The 24,728-nt window shown below is 44.2% G+C and overlaps 1 protein-coding gene across 25 annotated transcripts in view; it reads right to left on the bottom strand.

Moving 5' to 3' along the window:
• ITSN1 (intersectin 1) overlaps window positions 1-24,728 on the bottom strand; it is a 228,939-nt gene that overhangs the window by 42,432 nt on the left and 161,779 nt on the right. For all 25 annotated transcript variants that reach the window (XM_038406525.2, XM_043508140.1, XM_043508169.1 and 22 more), the window contains 3 exons: window positions 18,531-18,697; window positions 14,398-14,443; window positions 1,637-1,758 (listed from right to left, as the gene is read on the bottom strand). In XM_038406525.2, coding sequence (XP_038262453.1) covers window positions 1,637-1,758; window positions 14,398-14,443; window positions 18,531-18,697 — 335 coding nt within the window. The remainder of the gene's footprint in view (window positions 1-1,636; window positions 1,759-14,397; window positions 14,444-18,530; window positions 18,698-24,728) is intronic.

Below are 24,728 nucleotides of genomic sequence, written 5' to 3' on the forward strand. Positions count from 1 at the left end.
CTGTAATTTGTGAATCTGACTTCTCACTCAACTACGGGCTTGATTTTATGATGAGAGTCGAGAAGGACATTAATATAGTCCCTAGTAGGTATGGAGTTTTGCAGCATGTATTCACAGCAATTCCTAAAGCTTTTAAAATTAAAAATAAAAGTTAAATCTGTTTTAATCCAGATTTAAGACATTTAATGAAACATTAAAAAAAACCCTAAATGTTAAACCTGTTCTGCAGTTAGGTACTATGGAAACTCAAGGTAAAGATGGATTTTCACACAATAAAAGTCCAATGTTTGTTTCAACATTTACACTGCTCGTTAGTTCCTGATTGTGGTTAGTGTTGCTGAAGAGTAGCAACCATGTTAGTCTGTTTTCGCAAAAAGAAAAGGAGTACTTGTGGAGATTTATAAATCTCCCACTGTATTTTCCACTGAATGCATCCGATGAAGTGAGCTGTAGCTCACAGAAGATTATGCTCAAATAAATTTGTTAGTCTCTAAGGTGCCACAAGTACTCCTTTTAGTCTTCCTGAAGGCATCCTGTTTTAACTTTTCTACTTTTAAAGTATTTTTTTTTATTGGCAGCAATAAAACTTGTTTGAACCTTTTACATTATAAATTAAGAGTGATGTAGCAAGCTGCTGAAATTAACCTGTGAGGGGATCTCCCAGAGGGAGAGAGAAGAACCACCAGGAAAGAAATATGTAAGGGAGGAGATAGTAGTGAATATTTAAGGTTTGGATAAACTCAAGCATGTGCATTACAAAAAATTATATAATTTTGCTCTTTTGGATAATATTGTCACCACATAGACACAAAAATCATTTTGTTGTCAAAGCAGGCCTGAAAAAAAATTATGTTTGTTTTTAAAAAGCACCGAAGTCAAAGTTTCAGAACTGAACTGAAGCAAGTTCTAAACAAAACAAAACAAACTTGTTGGTTATTTTAAGAGTATTAACAATATTAACCATTTTTAAAGTATCTTATCACTTTAAAACTTTCTGACATCCAGTTCTTTTTACTGGCAAAAGTTAATCATTTTTTTCTTTTTTCATTAAACTGGGCCTTGCAGAGAAGGCTCGTAAAAGCGATAGCCCACATTGTGACAAAACAGTCCCACTGAATGAAGAACTTGAAACGGCGGCCAAACAGCGGCCAACTTGAAACTTCCAAAACCAGCTCTAAACATTTCTTTTAATATACACACAAGATATGCTCTCATTTGAGAAAAACGGAGTCAGTTAGTTTAGGTAATATAATGGATCACTTGAGTTTTCTTTTAAATTAAAATCAAAAGCAATTTTTTTTTGTCCTAATCGCACTTAATTTTGTTACACATAGTGGATAAAATACGCCTATGTTAAACATTAGGCAACCATACCCTTACATGACTGCTGGCCACTGATTAACATACTGAGTAGATTGTTTGTATCTTTCTATTACCCACAGCATGGTAAAATGCCTTGTTATTACCTAGATAATTTTATATTTTATTTTAAAGAACTAATGTGAATGTGTATGCTTCAAATATTTTGGTTGCATAATAATCTTTCCCCCCCCCAGAGGTACTGATCTGTCCATCCTTTGAAAAATAAAGCAAAATATGGATGTGAAATTTTATAAAAATAGTAGTAGTAACTAACTTGGAGCTCTCCCTCCCACCATCCACCTGGATTCTTCTTTCTGATGAGTATCAGTTGACCGGGAGCAAGGGTAAGTTGTTCAGGTCCTGTTGCTGTGTAAGAGGCAATAACTTGGGCAATTTCTGTTAAATTGAAAGAGAAAAAAATTCCATTTACTGTTAATCTAAAAAATGGAACCTGTACCCAAGTTTAGCATGCAATATTTACCGTGCCATATCTCATTAGTACAGTATGTCCACTATGCACTTCTTGCCATCAAATTGGTTTTATTTTCCATTTATGCTGTGCCACAGATATGGACAGCAGTTTACCAGATATCAAAGCCTTGCCCCAAAGAGTTCACACATAAGTTAGGAACAAAATGATGTGTGAAGACAATAGTACAGGGTTGGTTGGGGGCAGATTAGGATGAAGATTCTGCAGTCACTTGGGAAGTAGTGTTTATCATGAGGGCCACACACCACTTTAAAAAAAAAAAAAAAAAGATAGACTGTAGTCTTCATGGCTACCAGAAGTAGCACATTTTGAGAAAAAACCTGAAGGAGGTGAGGTTGGACCTGTTGCAGATAGGAGTCAGAGAGGGATTTCCAGGTATAGGGATTTACATGAAAAACTGTATTGACAACCTCAAGGGTTCAAAAAACATGAGTCAAGTCCCCCAAAATCATAAGATTTTAAAGAATAGAGTTTGGGTTCTTTTTTTTTTGCCTTGTGGGTTTTAAACCTGTACCATTCATATTTTCCAGCTAGAAACTTAGAAAACTGTGAGATCCTCACAATCACATGGCTCCAAGAGCTGAGGCCTACATAAAATAATCAAATATTGTGAGAGTTGGCAACACTGTACACAATGGCAGAAAGAGGAGGTTGACACAGAGAGCAGTAGTATGGGCTAAAGGAGGACTGAGTGGAACAAAAGGATACAAGACCAGAGAGGTATGTTGTGGTGAGTTTTGAAGGCAAGAACAAAGATTAGTTTGATTAAGGGAGGCAACAGAAAGCCAGTGACAACAATGAGAGATTGACAATGATGGAAGCATTTTGCAAGGAATATTTTTGGTGGCACTTATTTGGACAGACTTCTCAGGGGAAGGCATGTTTTCGGGAAGCCAGAGAGAAAGGCTTGCAACAATCAAACCTTGCAAAAATGTTGTCACAATGGAAGCAGACAGGAAATGAACGTTTTGGAAAATAAAACAAGGCAGGATTTAATGACAGGACTCCCATAAGAGAGAGAGAGGCGGTGCTAAATATTTTAACAATTGGGACCCAGTGGTAAATTGAGGATAGTGGAGTTGTCAACAGTGGAAGAGGATTTGAGAGTTTAGTTTTTGACAAGCTAGATCTTTGACGTGGCTGTGATTGAGAAGCCACCTATGAGTCAAAGGAACTAAGGGGCATTTGTACAGGAGATCTCTTTAGGCCTAACTGGGGTGGAGTAATAGGAGGACTTAGAGCCCCAGATAGCTCACAGATGAATGGAATGGGAGGGTGGGAACTCAGTGGGAAGCTTTTTCCCGGGCAGGTTTCAAGTGGGTTTTTTTTGTGTGTGTTTTGTTCTACAGGCTGGAGACAGAGGCAGTTTTTACTTGGCAATGGCTAGAATGAGTCTGGGAACTAGTGAGGTGATGTGGTAACTGAGTTAGGCTGATTAGGTCTCCCAGGAAGTGTACTGAGTTTGCCTTTTGTTTGAGATTAAGTGTGCCTAGATTAAGACATTTATTTATGGTGCAATATTTTTGTGAGTTTTCAAGAGGCATATTTTGTGTTGTATTATTTGTGACACAGTGTTTGAATGAAAAGCTATCTCTGCACAGACCAGTCTTAGTCTTCGGATGGCCTAACATAACCTGCGCTAGCCACACTGGCATTTGGAGATTCAGCAGAAGAGAAAGACAGCTCCCACAATGACCAAGAAGGGATTAATGAGAGCCTGTGGGCCCAATCAGCCACACTCGGTTACACCCTTGCAAGATGTCATGCCTGGAAGGAGGAGATAAAAGAGGAAAAGCTGTGCTCAGTGGTGGCTGACAGAGAGGGACTAGACCTCTTGAGCTAGCTCTGTGAAGGAAAGGTTAGCTTGGGCCAGAGCCTAACTAGAGGTTGCTTGAAGCTATTAGCCAATACATATATGTTAGGCATAGTATACACCACATTAATGGGTATTACATGTACAGTATTAATATAATACACACACACACACACACACACACACACACACACACACACACACAATTAATACCATGTGCTGGGAAGTTATGTTAACTGAACACATTACGATCTCCCCCACAATTTTGTTCACCCATATAAAATATCTGACAACACTTTCCAAAGCTGAAGTCAGCTTTGGAATTAAAAACAGGAAGCCTGTCAAAACCAAGATACATGTAGTTGCGTGTCGTAGCACAGGTTGGGATGTACCTCTATGCCCAACTGGTTTGAAATGTAGTATCCAAAATAGAGATAAGGAAAGTACAAAACAGAACAAGTTAAGGAACAGTTACGAACTTGGGGTTGGATTTTAGTGACACGTAAAAAGTTTTGTAACTTTTAAAATCATACTATAAATACTGCTCACTGAAAGAGAAAGTTACTCACCTTGCAGTAACTGAAGTTCTTCGAGATGCGTGTCCCTGTGGGTGCTCCACTCCAGGTGACGGTGCGTCCCAGCGCCGTTGATCGGAGATTTTCAGTAGCAGTGCCTGGTTGGGACGCATGTGCTTAGCAGCTGTCTTGCTTGCTCGTTAAGAGTCTGCCTGAGCGCGCTTCACGCGCACCCCAGCCCCCCGCCCCCGTTCCTTCTCTACTGTGAAGAAGTCAGTATAGAACTCCAAAGTAGAGGGGAGGAGGGCGGGGAGTGGAGCACCTACAGAGGGACACAACTTGAAGAACTTCAGTTACTGAAAGGTGAGTAACTTTCTCTTCTTTAAGTGGTATCCTTGTGGGTGCTCCATTCCAGGTGAATGTGAAGCAGTACCAATAAGGCTAGTGGGACTTTGGAGTTGCGGCGGTGTGTACTGTAGACAGTACTGTATGGCCCATTATGGTATCTGCCGTGGTATCCTGTGTGATAGCATAGTGTTTAGTAAATGTGTGTTCAGAGGACCACATGGCCGACTTACAGATATCAGGAATAGGTACATTATGGAGGAAAGCAATGGATGTTGACATGGTTCGAGTAGAACGAGTTCTGATGCCTTCGGGCGGTTGAGCTTTTGAATGTGGTAACAGGATCTGATGCAGTGAGAGATCCACTTGGAGATCCGTTGTTTAGAAATGGCTGCACCCTTTGATCGCTTCGTAGTGGAGACAAATAGGCGGGAGGACTTACAAAATGGTTTAGTCCTGTCTAAATAGAAGGCCAGTGCTCGTCTGACATCAAGGGTGTGCAGAGCTGTCTCGGGTGGAGTCACGTGAGGTTTGGGATAGGATATAGGTAAATACATTGGTTGGTTAAGGTGGAATGTGGATACCACCTTAGGGAGAAATTTAGGGTGGGGTCGCAGGGTTACTGTCTTTGGAGAAAGTTGTGTAGGGAGGGTAGGCCATCAGGGCGCATATTTCCCCCACCCTCCTTGCTGATGTTATAGCAACCAAGAAGGCTACCTTCATGGATATATGAAGAAGAGATGAAGTAGCTAAGGGCTCTAATCGAGGTTTTATAAGACCTCGATTTTTATAAGAAAAATGAGATTGAGATTCCATGAAGCTGCAGAAGGGTAAATTTCGAGGTAGAGATTTTGTAGGCCCATGAGGAAGCGTTTTATGTTGGGGTGGGCAAAGAGTGAATATCCATCTAATGAATCATGGAAGGTGGTAAGGGCCGCTAGATGTACCCTCATGGAGCTGAGCGAGAGTCCGTTCTGTTTTAGTTCTAGGAGGTAGTCTAGGATGTTAGGAAGGGTTGCAATATGGGGTGATAAATGTTTGTTTGAACACCACAGGGAAAACCGCTTCTACTTCTGCAGGTAGGTTTTATGAGTGGAGTCTTTTCTACTATGCAGGAGGACATATCGGACTTGCTCAGAACAGGCTAATTCATGGGTCTGGAACCATGAAGAAACATGCTGTCAGGTGGAGTTTCTGGAGCTGGGGGTGAAGAATTTGTCCATTGTCCTGGGAAAGGAGATCTGGTCTGTTGAGGAGAGAGTCCATGGAGGACCATGTCTGTCTCGGTCAAGCTGGGGCAATGAATCAGGACTTGTCGTCTCTGATCTTGTGAAGGACCCTGTGTATCGGAGGGATTGGTGGAAAGGCATACCGGAGAGAGATGTTCCACAGGATGAGGAATGAGTCTCCAAGGGATGCAGTCCCGAATCCCGCTCTGGAGTAAAAGAGGTGGCATTTGCAATTCTGGGTTGTGGCAAAGAGCTCTATTGGCAGGGTGCCCCATTGGGAGAAGAGCTGTTGTAGTATCGTGGGGTGCAATTCCCACTCGTGTTCTCTGAAGAAGTGTCTGCTGAGTGTATCGATGGTAGTATTGTGACAGCCGGGAAGGTATGACGCAACAATTTGTATGCACCAATTCCATAATCGGATGGCTTCCATGCATAGGGAGTGCAGTTGTGCTCCCCCTTGTCTGTTGATGTAAAACATACAAGCTATATTGTCCGTTAGGATCCGGATAGATTTGTTCTTTATGAGGGGAAGAAAGTGAAGGCAGACTTGTCTCACTGCTCTGAGCTCTAGGAGGTTTGTGTGTAGACACGTCTCTGGCACAGACCAGTGGCCTTGTGCCATGTGTCCCCTCAGATGTGCTCCCCAACCAATCAGGGAAGTGTCTGTGGTGAGCATGAGCGTGGGGGATTGTTGTTGGAAGGGAACATCCATGCAAAGGTTCTCTGGTCTTGTCCACCATTGCAGGAAAGCTAATAAGTTCACTGGAGGAGTCAGTAGCGTTCAGATGCTGTGCCTGCTGGGTTTGTAATTTGAGTTGAGCCAACCCTGAAGACATCTCATGTGCAGCCTAGAGTACCTGACGATGAAGGTGGTGGCTGCTATTTGTCCAAGGAGCTGCAGGCAAATTCTTGCCTGTATCCTGAGACAAACAGAGAGCATACGTATGAGGTGTAGGATAGTGAGGAATCTGGTGTGTGGTAGTGAGGCTCTGGTTCGAACTGAGTCCAGGTGAGCACCAATTAATTTGATCTGCTGTGTAGGCATCGGGCGTTTATTTTTAGATAATAAAATGTAGATTTTGGGCGTTTATTTGTAGGCCCAAGGTGTGGAAGAGTGAGATGGTGAAATGGGTAACTTGAAGCGTCTCAGCATATGAGTTGCCCTTGAAGAGGCAATCGTCTAGGTAGGGGAAAAATATAATCCCATGTCTGCGGAGGTGGGCCACGACTATGGCTAGGGTTTTGGAGAATACTCTCGGTGTTGTGGAGAGTCCAAAAGGGAGTATCCTGTATTGGAAATGGTCATGTCTGATTGTGAAGCATAAGAAGCGTATGTGGGACAGATGAATGGATATGTGAAAACAGGCATCCTGTAAGTCGAGGGCTGTGAACCAGTCCCCTTGTTCCAGCGCAGGTATTATTGTGCCCAGTGTGACCATCTTGAATTTTTGTACTCTTACGAATTTGTTCAGTTGGCATAGGTCTAGTATAGGCCTCCATCCCCGGTTTTTTCTGGGTCAGAATGTAGAGGGAGAAGAACCCTTTTCCTCAATGTTGTGTCGGCACAGGTTCCACTTGATCATGGATCATGTTGATGATCCACTTCTACGCGAAGTAGGTGCTTGTGAGAGGGGTTCCTGAAGAGGGACGGGGAAGGGTAGGAGGGTGGGATATAAAAGGGGTGGAGTAGCCGGACTGAACTATTTCTAGGATCCAACGGTCCTGTGTAATCTTCTGCCAGGCATGGTGGAAAGTCTGGAGGCCGTGGCCAAATGGGCAAGTAGGCAGTGGAGTTAAGAAGTGGTCCTGCAGACCCTCGACCAACGCTTCAAATTTATTGTTTATTTCCTGGTGGGTGGGAAGTAGCTGTTTGCGCTTGGGTTTTGTCTACGCCTAGGAGATCTAGGGCGATTCCTAGGCATGTTGTAGGGTCTGTTCTGAGGCCGGTGACACTGTTGTGTATGTGGCCTCTGGTAAGGTTGATACCGTTGTCTCCTGGGAATTGATGGGTAGAGGCCCAGGGTGCGTAGGGTTGCTCTAGAGTCTTTCATGGTGTGAAGGACCTTGTCCATTTTGTTTGGAAAAAAGTTTGTCTTTATTGAAGGTGAGGTCCTCCACTTTGGTCTGCAGGTCTTTGGGGATACCTGATGCAGAGAGGCAGGAAGCTCTACACATAACCACAGCAGTTGCGGTAGTGTGGGCAGCTGTATCCGCCATGTCTAGAGATGCTTGTAGGGCCATTTTGAAAACTAATTGGCCTTTGACAAGGACTGATTTAAAGTCTGCTCTCTTGTCCTCTGGAACATATGAAGTAAAGTCGAAGAGTTTATTGTAGTTATCAATGTCATAGCTTGCAAGTAGGATGGAGTAGTTTGCAATTCTGAATTGCAGAGTGGAGGAGGTATAAACCTTGCAACACAGGGTGTCAACACATTTGAGGTCCTAGTCTTGCAGGGTGGGCCAGCAGTGTGACTGTTTTGTCCTGTGGGTCGTGCATCCACTACAAGAGAATTTGGTTGTGGGTGAGAGAATAAAAAGTCTACGTCCTTAGCAAGAACATAATATTTGCGTTCAGCCTTTTTGCAAGTTGGTAAGATAGAGGCGGGGTCTGCCAGAGAGCGTCAGCTGGTTCTGGGAGTGCGTCATTTATGGGAAGCGTGATCTTTGAGGGCGCAGAGGGTTAAAGGATTTTGAGGAGTTTGTGTTGTGTCTCCTGGACGTCTTCTAAAGAGATGTCTTGGCTGAGTGCCACCCTCTTGAAAATTCCTGGAACTGTTTCAGGTCGTCCACATTCTGTGGAGGCGGAGGCATGAGGGCTCTGTCTGGAGCTGATGGAGAGTTAGGAGTCAGTGAATCAGGATATGGTCCCTGGCGCACATCTTCTGAGGGGGGTTCAGGTCCTCTAGAAGTAGATGGAGCTGGAGGCACAGAAGGAGCTTGTGGTCTGATGGAAGAAGCATGAGGTCGAGTGGCAGTAGGAGCTGGCCAAGGGTACCAATGAGGCCAATGCACTGGATAAGAGAAGTCAGGTGCAGCCCACGGTGGGGCGAAGTAGGGAAACTGAGGCTGGTGGTTGTTCGCCATGGTCTGAAGTGTAAAAGGTTTCGGTGGAGGAGGAGAGGCAGGTGGGGAGAACTCCTGCTGTTGCTGCATATCAGGCTCACTGTCAGTGAAGGTGGCCAGGTCAGGTGGGGACAGCGGCTGGTCAAAGAGTGAATACTGTGTGTCCAGGAGCAGAGAGTTAGGCTCAGGTGCCATTGAAAGGTCATCTTGACTCAGTAACTGTTGTTGCTGTTCCCTTGGGTCTGAGTGCACTGCGCGCAGTCTCTACTCAGAGGCATGCACAGACTTTCGTTTAGCTTTCCCTGGTGCCGCGGGTCTCTTGTGTGCGCCCTGCGGGAGGTCCGCTGCTGCTATGTGAGAGGCAGGCAGGCTCAGTGCCGATGTTCTTGTCGGCACCGGAATAGAGCGCACTGTCGGCACCAGGTCTATTTTTAGTGCTGAAGAGGCCAGTGCTGAGGAGATCTTCCCTGCACGGGAAGTCGGGTCCCTGGCTCTGTGCTCCGCAAAAGCTGCTGAAGTGCTGGGATGGTCGGAGGCGCCAGCCTTTGGCGCTAACAGCACTGAGGGTAAGGATCTTGCAGGAGACCCTTTACCCTTGTGAAAGTCTCCGGTTGGAGACAGTTGGGCTTCTTGCCTCTCTGCCTGAGAGGGTGAAGCCGTGCTCCCAATAGTTTCAGACCTGGCCAGGGAGAACACTTTTTAAATCCTGAAGCCCCTAGCATTGTTAAACTTGGAGTGCCGGGGGAGAGTATCTCCCCGGGAGATGAGCTTGAGGAAAAAAGTGGGTTTTTTTAGTTTTTTGGTTTTTTTAACTATTCTAAAGGAAGGGAAACAACTGGGATGTTATTAACTAACTATTTCTATATTTTTGTGATTGTTTCCTTCAGGGACCAGGGAAGAGTGTTAGCACTGCCCCGAGTCCTGTCTTCAGCCAAGGACGGTTGAGAAGGAACTGAGGGGGGCACGGGATGTGCGCACAGACTTTAACGAGACCCCGAGACAGCAGCTGAGTGCGTGCATCCTGACCAGGCACTGCTTCCGAAGATCTCCGATCAACGGCACCAGGACGCACCGTCACCTGGAGTGGAGCACCCAGAGGGACAGCACTCTGAGAAGAATATGTACTTTTAAAGCACACTTTCTGTGTAAGGTGAATATGCTGGAAGATAACAATTACTTCCCAGAAGGAGGATGCGTGTGTCTCCTTTTCGAATCGTCTTTAGACGATAGATTTGGCTAAATCGATTATTTGCTCTCTTGAAAATTTTTAAGAGCAAACCATGAGTGTAGTCAACAATTGGCTACACCTTTGAGTCAATAAGCTGCCTGGAAGGAAGGACCAGCTGGGGCTTGAACCTAACTATAGACTTCTAAAATGTCAGAGCCTCCTTAGGACAGGTAAGTGATGGACTTTTTAATTTCCTTTTGTTCTTTGTAACTACTTTGGCTCCCCTTTGTCTTGAGACCTGGAGAAGAGTCAGCCAGGGAAAGGCCTAGCTGCCCAGGGATACAGAAGTGGATCTGAACCCTCTGTAGAGATAGTGGTGGTTAGGGACTATTTAGAAAAGCTGGACGTGCACAAGTCCATGGGGCCGGACGAATTGCATCCGAGAGTGCTGAGGGAATTGGCGGCTGTGATTGCAGAGCCCTTGGCCATTATCTTTGAAAACTCGTGGCGAACGGGGGAAGTCCCGGATGACTGGAAAAAGGCTAATGTAGTGCCCATCTTTAAAAAAGGGAAGAAGGAGGATCCTGGGAACTACAGGCCGGTCAGCCTCACCTCAGTCCCTGGAAAAATCATGGAGCAGGTCCTCAAAGAATCAATCCTGAAGCACTTAGAGGAGAGGAAAGTGATCAGGAACAGTCAGCATGGATTCACCAAGGGAAGGTCATGCCTGACTAATCTAATCGCCTTTTATGATGAGATTACTGGTTCTGTGGATGAAGGGAAAGCAGTGGATGTATTGTTTCTTGACTTTAGCAAAGCTTTTGACACGGTCTCCCACAGCATTCTTGTCAGCAAGTTAAGGAAGTATGGGCCGGATGAATGCACTATAAGGTGGGTAGAAAGCTGGCTAGATTGTCGGGCTCAACGGGTAGTGATCAATGGCTCCATGTCTAGTTGGCAGCCGGTGTCAAGTGGAGTGCCCCAGGGGTCGGTCCTGGGGCCCGTTTTGTTCAATATCTTCATAAATGATCTGGAGGATGGTGTGGATTGCACTCTCAGCAAATTTGCGGATGATACTAAACTGGGAGGAGTGGTAGATACGCTGGAGGGGAGGGATAGGATACAGAAGGACCTAGACAAATTGGAGGATTGGGCCAAAAGAAATCTAATGAGGTTCAATAAGGATAAGTGCAGGGTCCTGCACTTAGGATGGAAGAATCCAATGCACCGCTACAGACTAGGGACCGAATGGCTCGGCAGCAGTTCTGCGGAAAAGGACCTAGGGGTGACAGTGGACGAGAAGCTGGATATGAGTCAGCAGTGTGCCCTTGTTGGCAAGAAGGCCAATGGCATTTTGGGATGTATAAGTAGGGGCATAGCGAGCAGATCGAGGGACGTGATCGTTCCCCTCTATTCGACACTGGTGAGGCCTCATCTGGAGTACTGTGTCCAGTTTTGGGCCCCACACTACAGGAAGGATGTGGATAAATTGGAAAGAGTACAACGAAGGGCAACGAAAATGATTAGGGGTCTAGAGCACATGACTTATGAGGAGAGGCTGAGGGAGCTGGGATTGTTTAGTCTGCAGAAGAGAAGAATGAGGGGGGATTTGATAGCTGCTTTCAACTACCTGAAAGGGGGTTTCAAAGAGGATGGCTCTAGACTGTTCTCAATGGTAGCAGATGACAGAACGAGGAGTAATGGTCTCAAGTTGCAATGGGGGAGGTTTAGATTGGATATTAGGAAAAACTTTTTCACTAAGAGGGTGGTGAAACACTGGAATGCGTTACCTAGGGAGGTGGTAGAATCTCCTTCCTTAGAGGTTTTTAAGGTCAGGCTTGACAAAGCCCTGGCTGGGATGATTTAACTGGGACTTGGTCCTGCTTTGAGCAGGGGGTTGGACTAGATGACCTTCTGGGGTCCCTTCCAACCCTGATATTCTATGATTCTATGATTCTGAACAAATAGACATCATCTGCTTTGTACAAGGTCACTGGGCTGGAACCCAGAGAAGAAGGTAAACCTGGGTTTCGCTACCAGCCCACCTAGGATGAAGGGTGAAGACCACATAGCCAAGGGCTGGGCAGGCCCCAAAAGCCTGAGTTGGACCCAATCTCTAGAATTAGGCTGCCAGACCATTGGCATGTTGGCCTTGGCTTTCCCCAGAAGGAGCAGGCCTAGAAGTGGCCTGGCTGGAGGGTCAGGAAGAGAGAACAGCCCAGAGCCAGAGCTGCTGTCAGCATGGAGTGCCAAAGCAGTAGGAGAGTCCTTACACCATGCCCAGCCATGAGGAGTGAACCTGCAAGTGAGCAGACTCTTCCATGCACATGCATACACTTCCCTATGTGTTTCTGCACAGAGCAGCAGGAAATGGTGATTGACTTCCAGATCTATCTCCCCACCAGCAATGGTAACAATGGAAGTCAAGAATGAATGAGGTTATGCTGGGGCAGCATATAGATGAAAGAAGTGACACCTGAGGCTAGTTGGCTAGGGAACTCGGAAGAGGACCAGCTAAAGAGAAAGAATCACAGGAGCAGTCTTGGAAGGTACGGCGAGAAGTTTTCATAAAATAGGAGCAATCAGCTGCGTTGAAGGCAGCAAATAAATTGAGAAATAAAGAATGGAAGGGAAGCCTTGAGATCTGTCCAAAAAGTTTGCTGGTAACCTAAAGTGGAGGTGGTTGAAGGCAGTTTATATGAAATGGAGACACTGTTTTATCCGATTTTGAACTGAATGTTCAGAGTGAAGAGGCAGACTGATGTTGAGGGGCTTGAGGTTGTGGGAAATGTTTAAATGCAGAAGAATGGCTCACTGAGGATGAGAGAGAGGGACAGTTGAGGTGGGGGCAAGGGAGTCAAAAAGGGATAGAATCAAGGGAGCAGGTTGAAGAATTGGTGGCTGAGAGTAGGACAGACACCAGACTTGGAAGCTGGGCTGAAGGTGCAGCATGTCCAGTGTGCAAGCAGGAGGCTGCAGACAGCATTTTTAAAGTTAGCTGAACAATGACAGGATTACAGCTGGAGAAGAACTGATGATAGTTATATGCATTTTACTCTACAAAAGTGAAGTAGTAAAGCTATTATGCAGAAAGGTTGGATATACTGCTATTGGAGAAACTCTGTGGGCCTCTAGATTTTAGCTAAAGCTATTCAGGGGCAAGAGGGCAGGAAGAGAGAAACTAGATGTGGGGTTTATCAAAATTAGTTTTAAATGATAAAGCTCAGAAATACCCATCTTTCACTGTAGCAAGCCATAATTATGATATTTATCTACTATATTATGAAATACAAGTCTGCTGGAGAGAGCAAAAATTGGCTCTCTCTTCATTTGTCTGCCAGAACATGAGAGTACTCCTATTTTCTTACAAATCACCATTTAAATACAGAAACTGAATTATTTGTTCAGACTAGAGGTTTCAGAATATCCCCTTTCCCACACACGGAGGATTATTGCTACAAGTTAACACAAGTTATGACATACCTGCAAGATCAGATTTTCATCTATTACATGGGAGAAGCAGGAAGTTAAAGAGGAGGCTCTTAGAAATCTTTCAGAAAACAAATAGCTCTATTGCATTCTGAATATATTCTTTATTATTTCTGAGTGTTGAACTCTCATGGAAAGAATTCCAACTGAATCACAAGCCAGCTCAAGAAAGTTAGGCCCCTTTTAGCATAGTGCGTATACAGCTTGAAGACACAAAACCCTTCTCTGTATAAACATTGACAAGTCTTTAATCAGTTTTGTATTGCTTCTGAAAATTCAGAAAATAGCTGTCCCTGTGCCCCCACCCATTACCAGCTTCTGCCAAGAATGCCCAATCATCTTGCTGCTCCTTTATTTAGAGAAAGTAGTGAAAACATTCAACCATCTCACTAGAATTTTCACTTCCTGTTGGCTGGGCATTTAGAAACACTGAAACCTCCATGCTGAGCAATAGACAGGGCCAACCCTCAGTTTTGTGGGCTGCTGTGGGAAGTAAATTGTGCAGGATTCCAAGCAGAATGCCATAACCTGATGTGGGATGTGTACCTCACCACCATGTTTATCAGACATGTACATAAAACTGCAGAATCCTCATGGATCAACTGCCCTGTTATATGAACTATCCCCAAGTTATGTGAATTTACATTCACTTTCAGGCAACAGTTTTTTGGCGAGTTTTGTAACCACCTGGTGCTAGGATACTGCTGTGATGGATGCTGTACAAAACCCTAAAGCAGATGCAAATGTTTTAAGAAAGGTAGCAACATACTAGGCTATACCTAGGGTAAGAGGGAAGAATAAGAATGAGCAACCTATTAAATAGTTTCAAAGGAGATTTAATTCCTATTTAAGTTTCTTACTCTTTGTTAGAAGCAAATATAACCTTTAGGAGAAATAAAATGTTGCCACTCTGTGTAACTCACCAGGTTTCTTCCCTAAACTTCCCGTTTTTCCAGCAGTTCCAGGGACCTTAAAATAAAAAGGCAAATATAAAACTTACACATATTCATATGTTTATTTCTCCTGACTACCAAAATGGCTTTGCTACAGCATTTTCCAAAAGAAGGCTCTGAAGAGTTAGTGACTGTCCTAGAGTGGATCTATCCTTGTAGCAATTCTCAGATGGATTGTCACCCCAAATATTATCTGTAATAGTGAGTAATGAATAATTAAAAACAAACATCTTCACTAGTTTAGGAAGGAAAGAGTGTTTTTAGTTTGGAGAATCTGGGAAGATTTCCAGCTGTGTGACAGTTCATGAACCCCATCAATCTAAAAGGAAGATGCTAATACAATTTGAGTCAGAGTTCACAGCGGGCGAAATTGCTCCAGCTAAACTAGATAGAGAACCAATCTCTGAAAATCCAAAAATCCTATTGCACATCAGAGTTATGAAAAGTCTGCCCAGAAAAACAGTACCTCTGAATGCTGGAAAAATGTAATAAAATAACATTGTAATATTATTGAAACCTTCACCTCTCTTCTTCTCTCCCCTGCATGCTGCTCTCACTTGTGTTATATCTAACATTAGGCTGTCAGATCCAAGAACAGGACCATGTTTTATTTGTTCTTAAAGTGCATTGCATAAATAATGAACAGTGGAGATTAGATTTATCTTTTAATCTACTACAGTGTTTCCCAAAACTTGAAACGCCGCTTGCTCAGGGAAAGTCCCTGGCGGGCTGGGCCGGTTTGTTTATTTGCCGCGTCCGCAAGTTCTGCCGATCGCGGCTCTCACTGGCCGCGGTTCACTGCTCCAGGCCAATGGGGGCTGCAGGAAGCGGCGGCCGGTACGTCCCTCAGCCCAGTTACACCTAGTGGCGTTCTGTTATTTTCTTTGTTGGGCTTGCTGAAGTGAAAAAACAGTTTGACAGAGCCAGAAAAGTACCTAGAAGTCACCCACTACAGGACAGGCCCAACAAAGAAAATAACGGAACGCCACTAGCCATCACCTTCAGCCCCCAACTAAAACTTCTCCAGCACATCATCAAAGATTTACAAACTTTCCTGAAAAATGATCCCTCGCTCTCACAGATCTTGGGAGACAGACCAGTCCTCGCGTACAGACAGCCCCCCAACCTGAAGCAAATACTCTCCAGCAACCACACACACCACACAACAAAAACACTAACCCAGGAACCTATCCTTGCAACAAAGCCTGATGCCAACTCTGTCCACATATTTATTCAAGTGATACCATCATAAGACCTAATCACATTAGCTACGCCATCAGGGGCTCATTCACCTGCACATCTACCAATGTGATATATGCCGTCACGTGCCAGCAATGCCCCTCTGCCATGTACATTGGCCAAACCGGACAGTCTCTATGCAAAAGAATAAATGGACACAAATCTGACATCAGGAATCATAACATTCAAAAACACGTAGGAGAACACTTCAATCTCTCTGGCCACTCAGTAAAAGATTTAAGGGTGGCAATTTTGCAACAGAAAAGCTTCAAAAACAGACTCCAACGAGAAACTGCTGATCTTGAATTAATATGCAAACTAGATACCATTAACTTGGGTTTGAATAGAGAGTGGACAGTCATTACACATATTGAATATATTTTCCTGTGTTAAGTATCCTCACACCTTCTTATGAACTGTCTAAATGGGCCATCTTGATTATCACTACAAAAGTTTTTTTCTCCTGCTGATAATAGCTCATCTTAATTAATTAAAAATTAATTTAATTCAAGAAATTAATTAAAGAAATTAATTAATAATTAAATAAATTTAATTAAAGAAAGCTTATGCTCTAATAAATTTGTTAGTCTCTAAGGTGCCACAAGTACTCCTTTTCTTTTTGCGAATACAGACTAACACGGCTGCTACTCTGAAACCTTAATTAATTAGCCTCTCACTATTTGTATGGCAACTTCCACCTTCTCTGTATGTGTGTGTGTATATATCTATATCTATATATATCTATACATATATCTTCTTACTATATGTTCCAGACTATGCATTCGATGAAGTGGGCTGTAGCCCACAAAAGCTTATGCTCTAATAAATTTGTTAGTCTCTAAGGTGCCACAAGTACTCCTGTTCTTATCACAGAAGAGATTACTGTATTTTCTATTTTAATAGAAAAGATGAGTGCCCTTTCAGTATCTACATACTGTTCTACTGATAAAAAAGTGTCAGTCTTCAATCCTTCCAAAAAGTGAAAAAAGTTAAGTGATGACTACTACATAAGCACTAATATTATATATATATATATATATATATATATATATATATATATATATATATATATATATATATATAGTCCACAGAGACAGTTATATCTCATTAACACAGATGTCAAGACTTTAAAAAATGTACACTAAAAGTTAGGCTCCTAAATCCTTATTTAGGCACCTAAATCCAATCCAAATAAGAGTTTAGAAGCCTAAATTTAGACCCCCATTTTTTAAAGTCTTGACCATAATATTTTTATTTTGAAGAGAAGTGCAGTAAGTCAGTAGAATACAGTATATTTCTTATCTTGTTGCAAGAAGGAACTTAAGTGTATACAGACAACCACATAATGACCCAGTTAACACTCGCTGATAGATGACAACTGCATTCTCAAATAGATGAGAATGAGCATGAGAAAACATCTCTTAGGTTTAATACAAGATACCATCTCCAGAAAAGAAAAGTGAATCTCCACCCTTCTCCTCCCCAGCCAACAATATTGACAAAAGCATTCCCCCTTTCAGGGCCTACATACATGGTGGGAGTGCATCCAGCTTCAGAACTTCTGGAATTAAATTGATATGAATCTAACTTCACCAGACTATGGCTATTGGGTAAGATTAGTTTTTCCCCTGGGCTTGTTCCCTTGGGTTCATTATTACAATAACTTGCTTTGGAAAGAAAAGCTTAATATTTTATGTTAGGATATTTCCCCTTTTATATTGTTTCAAGTCATATCTTGCTGCCCATTCTCTTTGGTCATAGTACTGCTAACTGGAAAACAGCAATAATTACTCTGATTTGGCTGTACATCCAGCTGTACTATCATACAGGCCTTTAATAATGGTAAGTGACAGGTACTCCAGGTGTTCTTAACCTTTTTCTTTCTGAGGCCCCCCACAACATGCTATAAAAACTCCATGGGCCAGCGGAGATGGGGAACTTGGGGCTCTCAGCTGGGGTTGGGGGGGTGCTGGAATAGGTGTAGTTTGACTTCTATTTTGGGTAGGCAGGGGCCAGCGGGACTCAAGACAACTCCACACTGTGGGGTTGGGAAGGGAACACCACCTCCACCCCCTGACTCACCTCAGCAGGCCACCCAGCCTGTCTGGGTGTGGGGCGCAACCAAAAATTATAACTCATAAGGTCGGGGGCTCAGCTCAAAAAGTTTGAAAACAGCTCAGGTTACAGACAGGGGGGTAACTAGCGGCTGTGTGCCAGGAGGGCTCCCCTGCGATCCCTGTTCCCCAAGGGCTCTAACAGCCATGGAGCCGGGTCTGCCCACCCAGGCGGCTCTTACCGGCTGTGTGAGCAAAAGCAGCTGAGAGCTGAGGAGCAGCTTCAATCCCTTGCAGCAGCAGAACGCCTCCAACCTGGGCAGGGCGTGGGGAGACAAGGAGGTGGAGGGGGTTGGAGGCTTCCCCGGGACTGCCCTGCTCTTGCACTGTAGTTTTAGGGGGGAGGAGGATGTAACACCCCTGTATTCCTCCAACTCTGCCTATGGGCTCAGGGTTTCTGCCCCAGGGGGAGCACCGGGACTCAAAAGTCAGTCCTGCTGCCCCCAGCTTCAGCCCTGCAGGGGGTGCTATGGCTCAGGCTCTGGGTTTTAGTCACAGGGCCTCATGGCCCCCCTCTGAAATGGTTCGTGAACCCCCTGTTGAGAACCTCTGGGGTACTCCATGGTCGTTTATACAAGAATATCTCTTTCAAATTTCACCATAACAATGCTTTTTTCATGTCCAATAAAGTTGTAAGATAAAAAAACCCTCCATATGATTCACTGACTTGAAATCATCAAATGAACATTATAAAGTGGACAAATAAGAGACAAAAAAGGATAGACTTTGTAATGTTTCATATCTCTTTACCTCAGAATCTTTCAGTCTCACATAATTAGAAGGAAAGACTCCAGATTTGTCACCCAATGTTCCTGTCCACCAGTCACCGTCTTTTTTTGTCACAAGAATCATATCTCCTTGTTGAAAGATTAAGTCTCCTTGTTCCGAACTCTCATATGTGTACATGGCAATATATTCTGGAGGAGGAGAAGTTGTTCAAAAAAAATGGAAAATGTTTGATGAATCATCAAAGTATAATTTTCAAAAATCTATCTTTATGAAGGTAACACCATATGACCTGTCCAAAGGTTAGATATTCATAGCTTTCTGCCCTATTTCTTCTGTGTAGGCAACACTTCACTCCAAAACATTTTCCCTTTCTTCACAAATGAGGTTTAATATTTAAATTTCTAAATTAAATCTTCTTCAAGACTACTTAAAGTTCTTTAAAGCCTTCTATTCTTTTAAAAAAAATCCTATTATGGATGAAGTTATTTTTGGTAAACCTCTAACATGACCTAAGTATATATCTATTTTTTTTTATTAAAAAAACAAAAAACAAAAATCTCCATCCAAACTTGTTCTTTGGGATGTGCTTCACATGTCCATTCCACTTTAGAGGTGTGTATATGTTTGCCAGTGCACCGAAGCTGGAGAATTGTTTCCCATCGTGGTCCCCCCTCAGGGCAGAGCATGCACTCTCTGAACATTCATGTTGCTAGCCAAAAGTATACAGGGGTGGAGCCACCCAATCCCTCTCAATTACTTCACTCCAGAAGCCAGCACTTGCTGTGACTCTGATATAGAAGGGAAAGAGGGTGAGTTGTGGAACGGACATGTGCAACACATCTTGAAGAACAGCTACTGAACAGGTAATGCAACCCTTTTTTCTTCTTCGATTGCTTGCATGTGTCCATTCCACTTTAGGTGACCCACATGCAGTTCTAGACGGAAGAGGAGATCAGAGTTTACTTAAACAAGGACTGCAACACCATGCTCCTAAATCTAGCCTCAAGGTTTGAGGTTTGGAAGGGAGTATAATGCGTGACGAACGTATGTACAGATGACCCAGGTGAAGTCCTGCAAATTTTACTGATGGGAACGTGACCCAAGAAAGCAGCCAATGCTGCTTGTGTTCTCGTAGAGTACGCTAAAATTCTGAGGGGTGGAACCTCAGCCATATCATAGCACAGATGAATAGAGGAGATCCAGGAAGAAATCCTCTGCGAAGTGACAAGTTGCCCCCTTATCCTGTCAGCAAAGGAGACAAATACTTGAGGAGACATTCTAAAACAGGTAAAAGGCTAATACACCCTATGGAAGTCCCAAGTATGGAGTTTTTCCTCATCTTAGAGAGTGAGGTTTTAGGCAAAAAGGTTAGTAAGTATATAAGCTTATTTAGAATTCAACACCACCTTTGTGAGAAATTTGGGGTGTGGACACATGTTAACTTTCATAAAGATAAACATAAAAGGAGCATCAGCCACCAAAGCCTGAAATTCTGTTACCTCCTGGTCTAAGTATTAGCCACCAAGAACACTACCTTAATTGAGAGATGAGAAAACAAATCACATAGTTATAGGTTCAAAAGGAGGCCCCATTAAAACTGAAAGAACCAAATTCAGATCCCAAGATAATGTTGGTCCTAATAGGAGGAAAGATCCTGTCCAAACCTTTCAAGAATCTAAATAGTTGTAGGGTTGGAACAAGACATATCTTCCATCTACCGGAGGATGGAATGTGGCGACAGCTGCCAGATGAACCCTCAGGGAAATGGTAGAAAGTCATTTTCCCTTTAGGTGAAGCATGTAATCCACAGCAGACTGAAGGGGAGCCGTTGAAGGAGAGGTATCTTCCTGCTGCGACCACATGGAGAATCTCTTCCATTTCTTGAGGTGAGTACAAGTGGGAGGGTTTTCTGCCATTTAAAATATTTTACACTCCAAGGGAACAGACAGCTACCTGGGAAGTCAGCCACTAAGCATCCAAGGAGTAAGGTATAGGCTACGAGGTTTGGAATGCAAAGTCTGGCCATGGTCCTGCAAAACTATGTCTCCGAGACCTAAGGGAGAGGTGTGGGATCTTGAATTGAAAGACTCAACGGGTCCGAGAACCAAAGCTGATGGGGGCATGCTGGTGGGATCAAAATTAGGATGGCATGATCCTGTCAGAGTTTGCTCGAAACACTTGGTGCCATAGGGTTGGGAGGAAAAGCGTAAAGATGTTTCCCCTTCCAGGATAGAGGAAGGCATATGACACTGACCCTGGCCTCTGCCCTGCCCTGGAACAGAGAACTGGTGACACTTCCTGTCCTACAGGGTGGCGAACAATTCTATTTCTGGTATTCCCCAAATCTGAAAAATGGATTTTGCTTTGTGATCTTTGCTAAATAATCTGCTAAGACGATCCACTAGAAGTTCTGAGATCCAGGAAGGTGAGGTGCTTTGAGCATAATCTTATTCCTGATACAGAAAGACCGAAGTTTCACTGACGCTTGGCACAGGGTGTCTGTCTAACCTGTCACCTCCCTGCTTGTTTAGACAGAATATCACAGCACTGTTGTCTTTGAGAACATGTACAAAACAACTTTTGATGCAGGGAACAAACACTTGACAGGCCAGGCTCAAAGCTCTTGAACACTGACGTGGAGGAAGAGATACTGATCTCTCCAGTCCCTGAGACTGAAAATCCCCTAAATAAGCTCCCCAACCAAAAGATGAAGCATCCAGGACTAGGGTCATGGAGGGCAGGGTTGGGCCAAAAAAACACCTTCTTTGGATACAATGGCAGAGTCCATCCATCCATCAGTCTGGAAATGACAAAGCACTTGCAGGTATGTGAGTCAGCACATCCAGTGGATGATGAGATGGATGTCAGACAGTCTATAACTACCTCTGCATGACACTGAGGTGAAGTCTGGCATGCTATGTCATATGTGCAAGCGGTCATGGGACCAGAAAGTTTCAGGCAATTCCTCACTGTCATATGAAGCCTTGAAGTATTTGTCCAGGTCCAAAATCACCTGAAACCTGGCCTGAGACGAATACAATCTTCACTGTCATCAAATCAAATCAAATATGTTTTTATTAATTTGATTCTCTGTATAAGGAGAACTGATTTATCTTTCTTGACTAACAGGCCCAACAAGCGAAAGAGGGATTGGATCTTCTTCATGGCTACCACTACTTGCTGTCTGGACCAACCTTAAGTCATCCAGATATGGGTACACCTATACATCTGCCTTCCTGAGATGTGTTGCAGCCAATGCCATGCACTTTGTGAAGACTCAAGGGGCTGACTAAAAGCCAGAGAGGACCCCATAAACTGATAATGAACATCTGCTACAACAAGTCTTAAAAACTTTGTGGCTTTGGTGAATGACCAAATGGAAGCAGGCATCCTCTTAGGGCAGGTCTACACTACGGGGCTAAGTCGACCTAAGTTACACAACTTCAGCTACACGAACAACATAGCTGGAGTCAATGTACTTTAGATTGACTCACTGAGGTGTCTACACCACGCTGGGTCGATGGGAGAAACTCTCCCATCGACCTACTTTATGCTTCTCATTTTGGAGTCAATAGGAGACTGATCAGCGGTCAGTTTAGCAGGTCTTCACTACACCCACTAAATTGACCCCCGGTGGATCAATCACCACAGGGTTGAGCCACGGTAAGTGGAGACAAGCCTTAAGTCATGGGCAGTGAACCAGTCGTTGGGGTCTAGGGTTGGGATAACAGATGTAGAGGTAATCATATAAAACTATCTTGCAATGCTGACTCTGCTGCCCCTAACTGCAATAGAGACTGGCTTCTTGAATCAGTACGGTCTTGTGAGAATGGCCCTTGAAAAGGGATGGTGAGGTGTGTGGGGAAGGGGGATAGAAGTGAATTGCAGGGCACATCTCAGTTCCATCACATTTAGAACCCAATCGACAGATTATAATGGGGGTCTAAGTGCTTAGGAAGTGGGACAACTTGCTGCCAAAAGCAGGAGAAATTAGAGTGGCTTGCTGACCTCATCTACAGAATCAAATAGATTGCTTAGATGTTACAGATTGTTTGGAGGTAGCAGAAGGTGGTCTCTTCCTCTGAGACTTATGGCATCCCCTGGACTTGTCTGGCTACCTTATTGGGTAGAACAGGTACCTTTGCTGGACCTGAGAGCAGAAGTACTTTCTCTTAGGACTGGTGTATAAAAGCCCAAAGATTTTAAGGTTGCCCTAGACTCTGAAAGAGAATCCAGACTGTAGTCAGTCTTCTGAGAGAATGAAGGGCAAATCCTCCATTGTTTCATAGACTTTGGTTGGAATGCCAGATGATTGCAGCCAAGATGCAAATGGAAGATGCTTGAGCCTTTCTGAAAAAAGACTGTGAAGCATAATATCCCGCCTCTGACTCAAAGGACAAGTTAGCACACTCTGAATACCAAGGCAGCATAGTAACAAGTAGAGTAGCAGGACACCGAGACCTGATGGGAGGGGGATGGTACTGGAGGAAGAATCAGAGGCTTTCCTGCTGAAGGGATCGTATGTGTGCTCCGCTGCACAACAGAACTTCCAGACCCTGATGGTAACAACAAAGGTTCAGTCCCAAACAGCACCAAATGTGCAGATGCCAAGAAATATCCCAGTCCTGGGGGGCAGGATTACTCAGTAACTGAGCCTCATCCTGTATCAGTGGTGGGTCTGACACCAATAAGCAGAGGAGATCCCTGGCCACTGCAAACACTTCAGATGTCATGATATTGATACAGTAGGATGCAGCATAGAGGAAGTTGATGCCATTGAAGGTCCTGGCAATGGAGTCAGCCGCTACGGTCTTGCATAAAGGGCCAGAGTCTGACTCTGCATTGCTAGAATGCTGTACTAGGAGTGCCTAGTGGAAGCTGCCTTAGCTCTAACCTCAGTACGGGTCTTCTTCTTGTGCAAGTCTGTTGAGGACCCTGCCCTCAAGATGAAGAAAGCTTCTTTCGGCCAGAAGAGGTTGAAATGGTGGACTTCTTCTGTAGCTTGCTCAGTACTGAAAATGGGGATTGGTGTGTCTAGGTCTCTCTGATGCACGGATGCTACCAAATCTGGTGATGTGCTCTGAGACAGAGTCAAGTATGAATCCCCATGTACAGAGCAGCTGGGGTCCAAAGAGGGAAGGAAAATTGTTTCCCTATCTCAAAGTCAAACATCTCTCAAGTTCTTAGTCCTGGTCTGAAAGACTCACACAGATAAGGCATTTATGCTTCATGTATACTTCTCCAAAACACTTTAAACAGGGAGTGAGGATTGCTGACTGGTATAGACTTGCTACAGCCAGAATGACATTTAAATCCCAGGGATTTATGCATGCCCCAGTACCATGCTAAAAGCTGAAAGAAAAATGAGATTAAAAAAACAAGATGTTTTTCATAAACAAATGCTACTAATAAACAGTTACTCATCTTCTTGTAACTGTTGCTCTTCGAGATGTGTTGTTCATGTACATTTCAACCAGGTGTGTGCATGCCACGTGCATGCCAGCCGGAAGATTTTTCCCTTAGCAGCATTCATAGGGTTAGCCTGGGTGCCCAATATAGCACCCTGCCCACCCCCGACCCCCTCAGTTCCTTCTTGCCAGCTACTCCGACAGAGGAGTAGGAGGGTGGGTGTTAGAATGGACATGAACACCACATCTCGAAGAACAACAGTTACAAGAAGGTGAGGAACTGTTTTTTCTTCTTTGAGAGCTTGTTCATGTCCATTCCAACCAGGTGACTCGCAAGCCAAAATTCAGGAGGTGGGGTTGGAGTTATCTACTGATTGGAGCATGGCTCATCCAAAGGCTGTATTGTCTCTGGCCCGTTGTATGATCGCATAGTGCACCGTAAAGATGTGTACTGAGGACCACTTTGCCACTCTGCAGATTTCCTGGGTGCGCCAAGAATTCAGCTGAGGAGGCCTGAGCCCTGGTGGAGTAAGTGGTGACTGGCGGGGGGAGCACCTTCGCCAGGTTGTAACACTCCCGAATGCAGGATGTGATCCACAACGAGATGTGTTGGGATGAGGCAGGGTGGCCCCCCACTCTGACTGCCACCGCTACAAATAGCTGGAAGGACTTGCAGAACGGCTTAGTTCTCTCTATATAGAAGGCCAGTGCTCTGCGTACATCCAATGAGTGAAGCCTAAGCTCCCTATTGCAGGAGTGTGGCTTGGGGTAAAACACTGGGAGGAAGATGTCTTGGCTCATGTGGAACTGG

Source organism: Dermochelys coriacea, chromosome 1 (assembly GCF_009764565.3).
Source record: "Dermochelys coriacea isolate rDerCor1 chromosome 1, rDerCor1.pri.v4, whole genome shotgun sequence".
Lineage (NCBI taxonomy): Eukaryota > Metazoa > Chordata > Testudines > Dermochelyidae > Dermochelys > Dermochelys coriacea.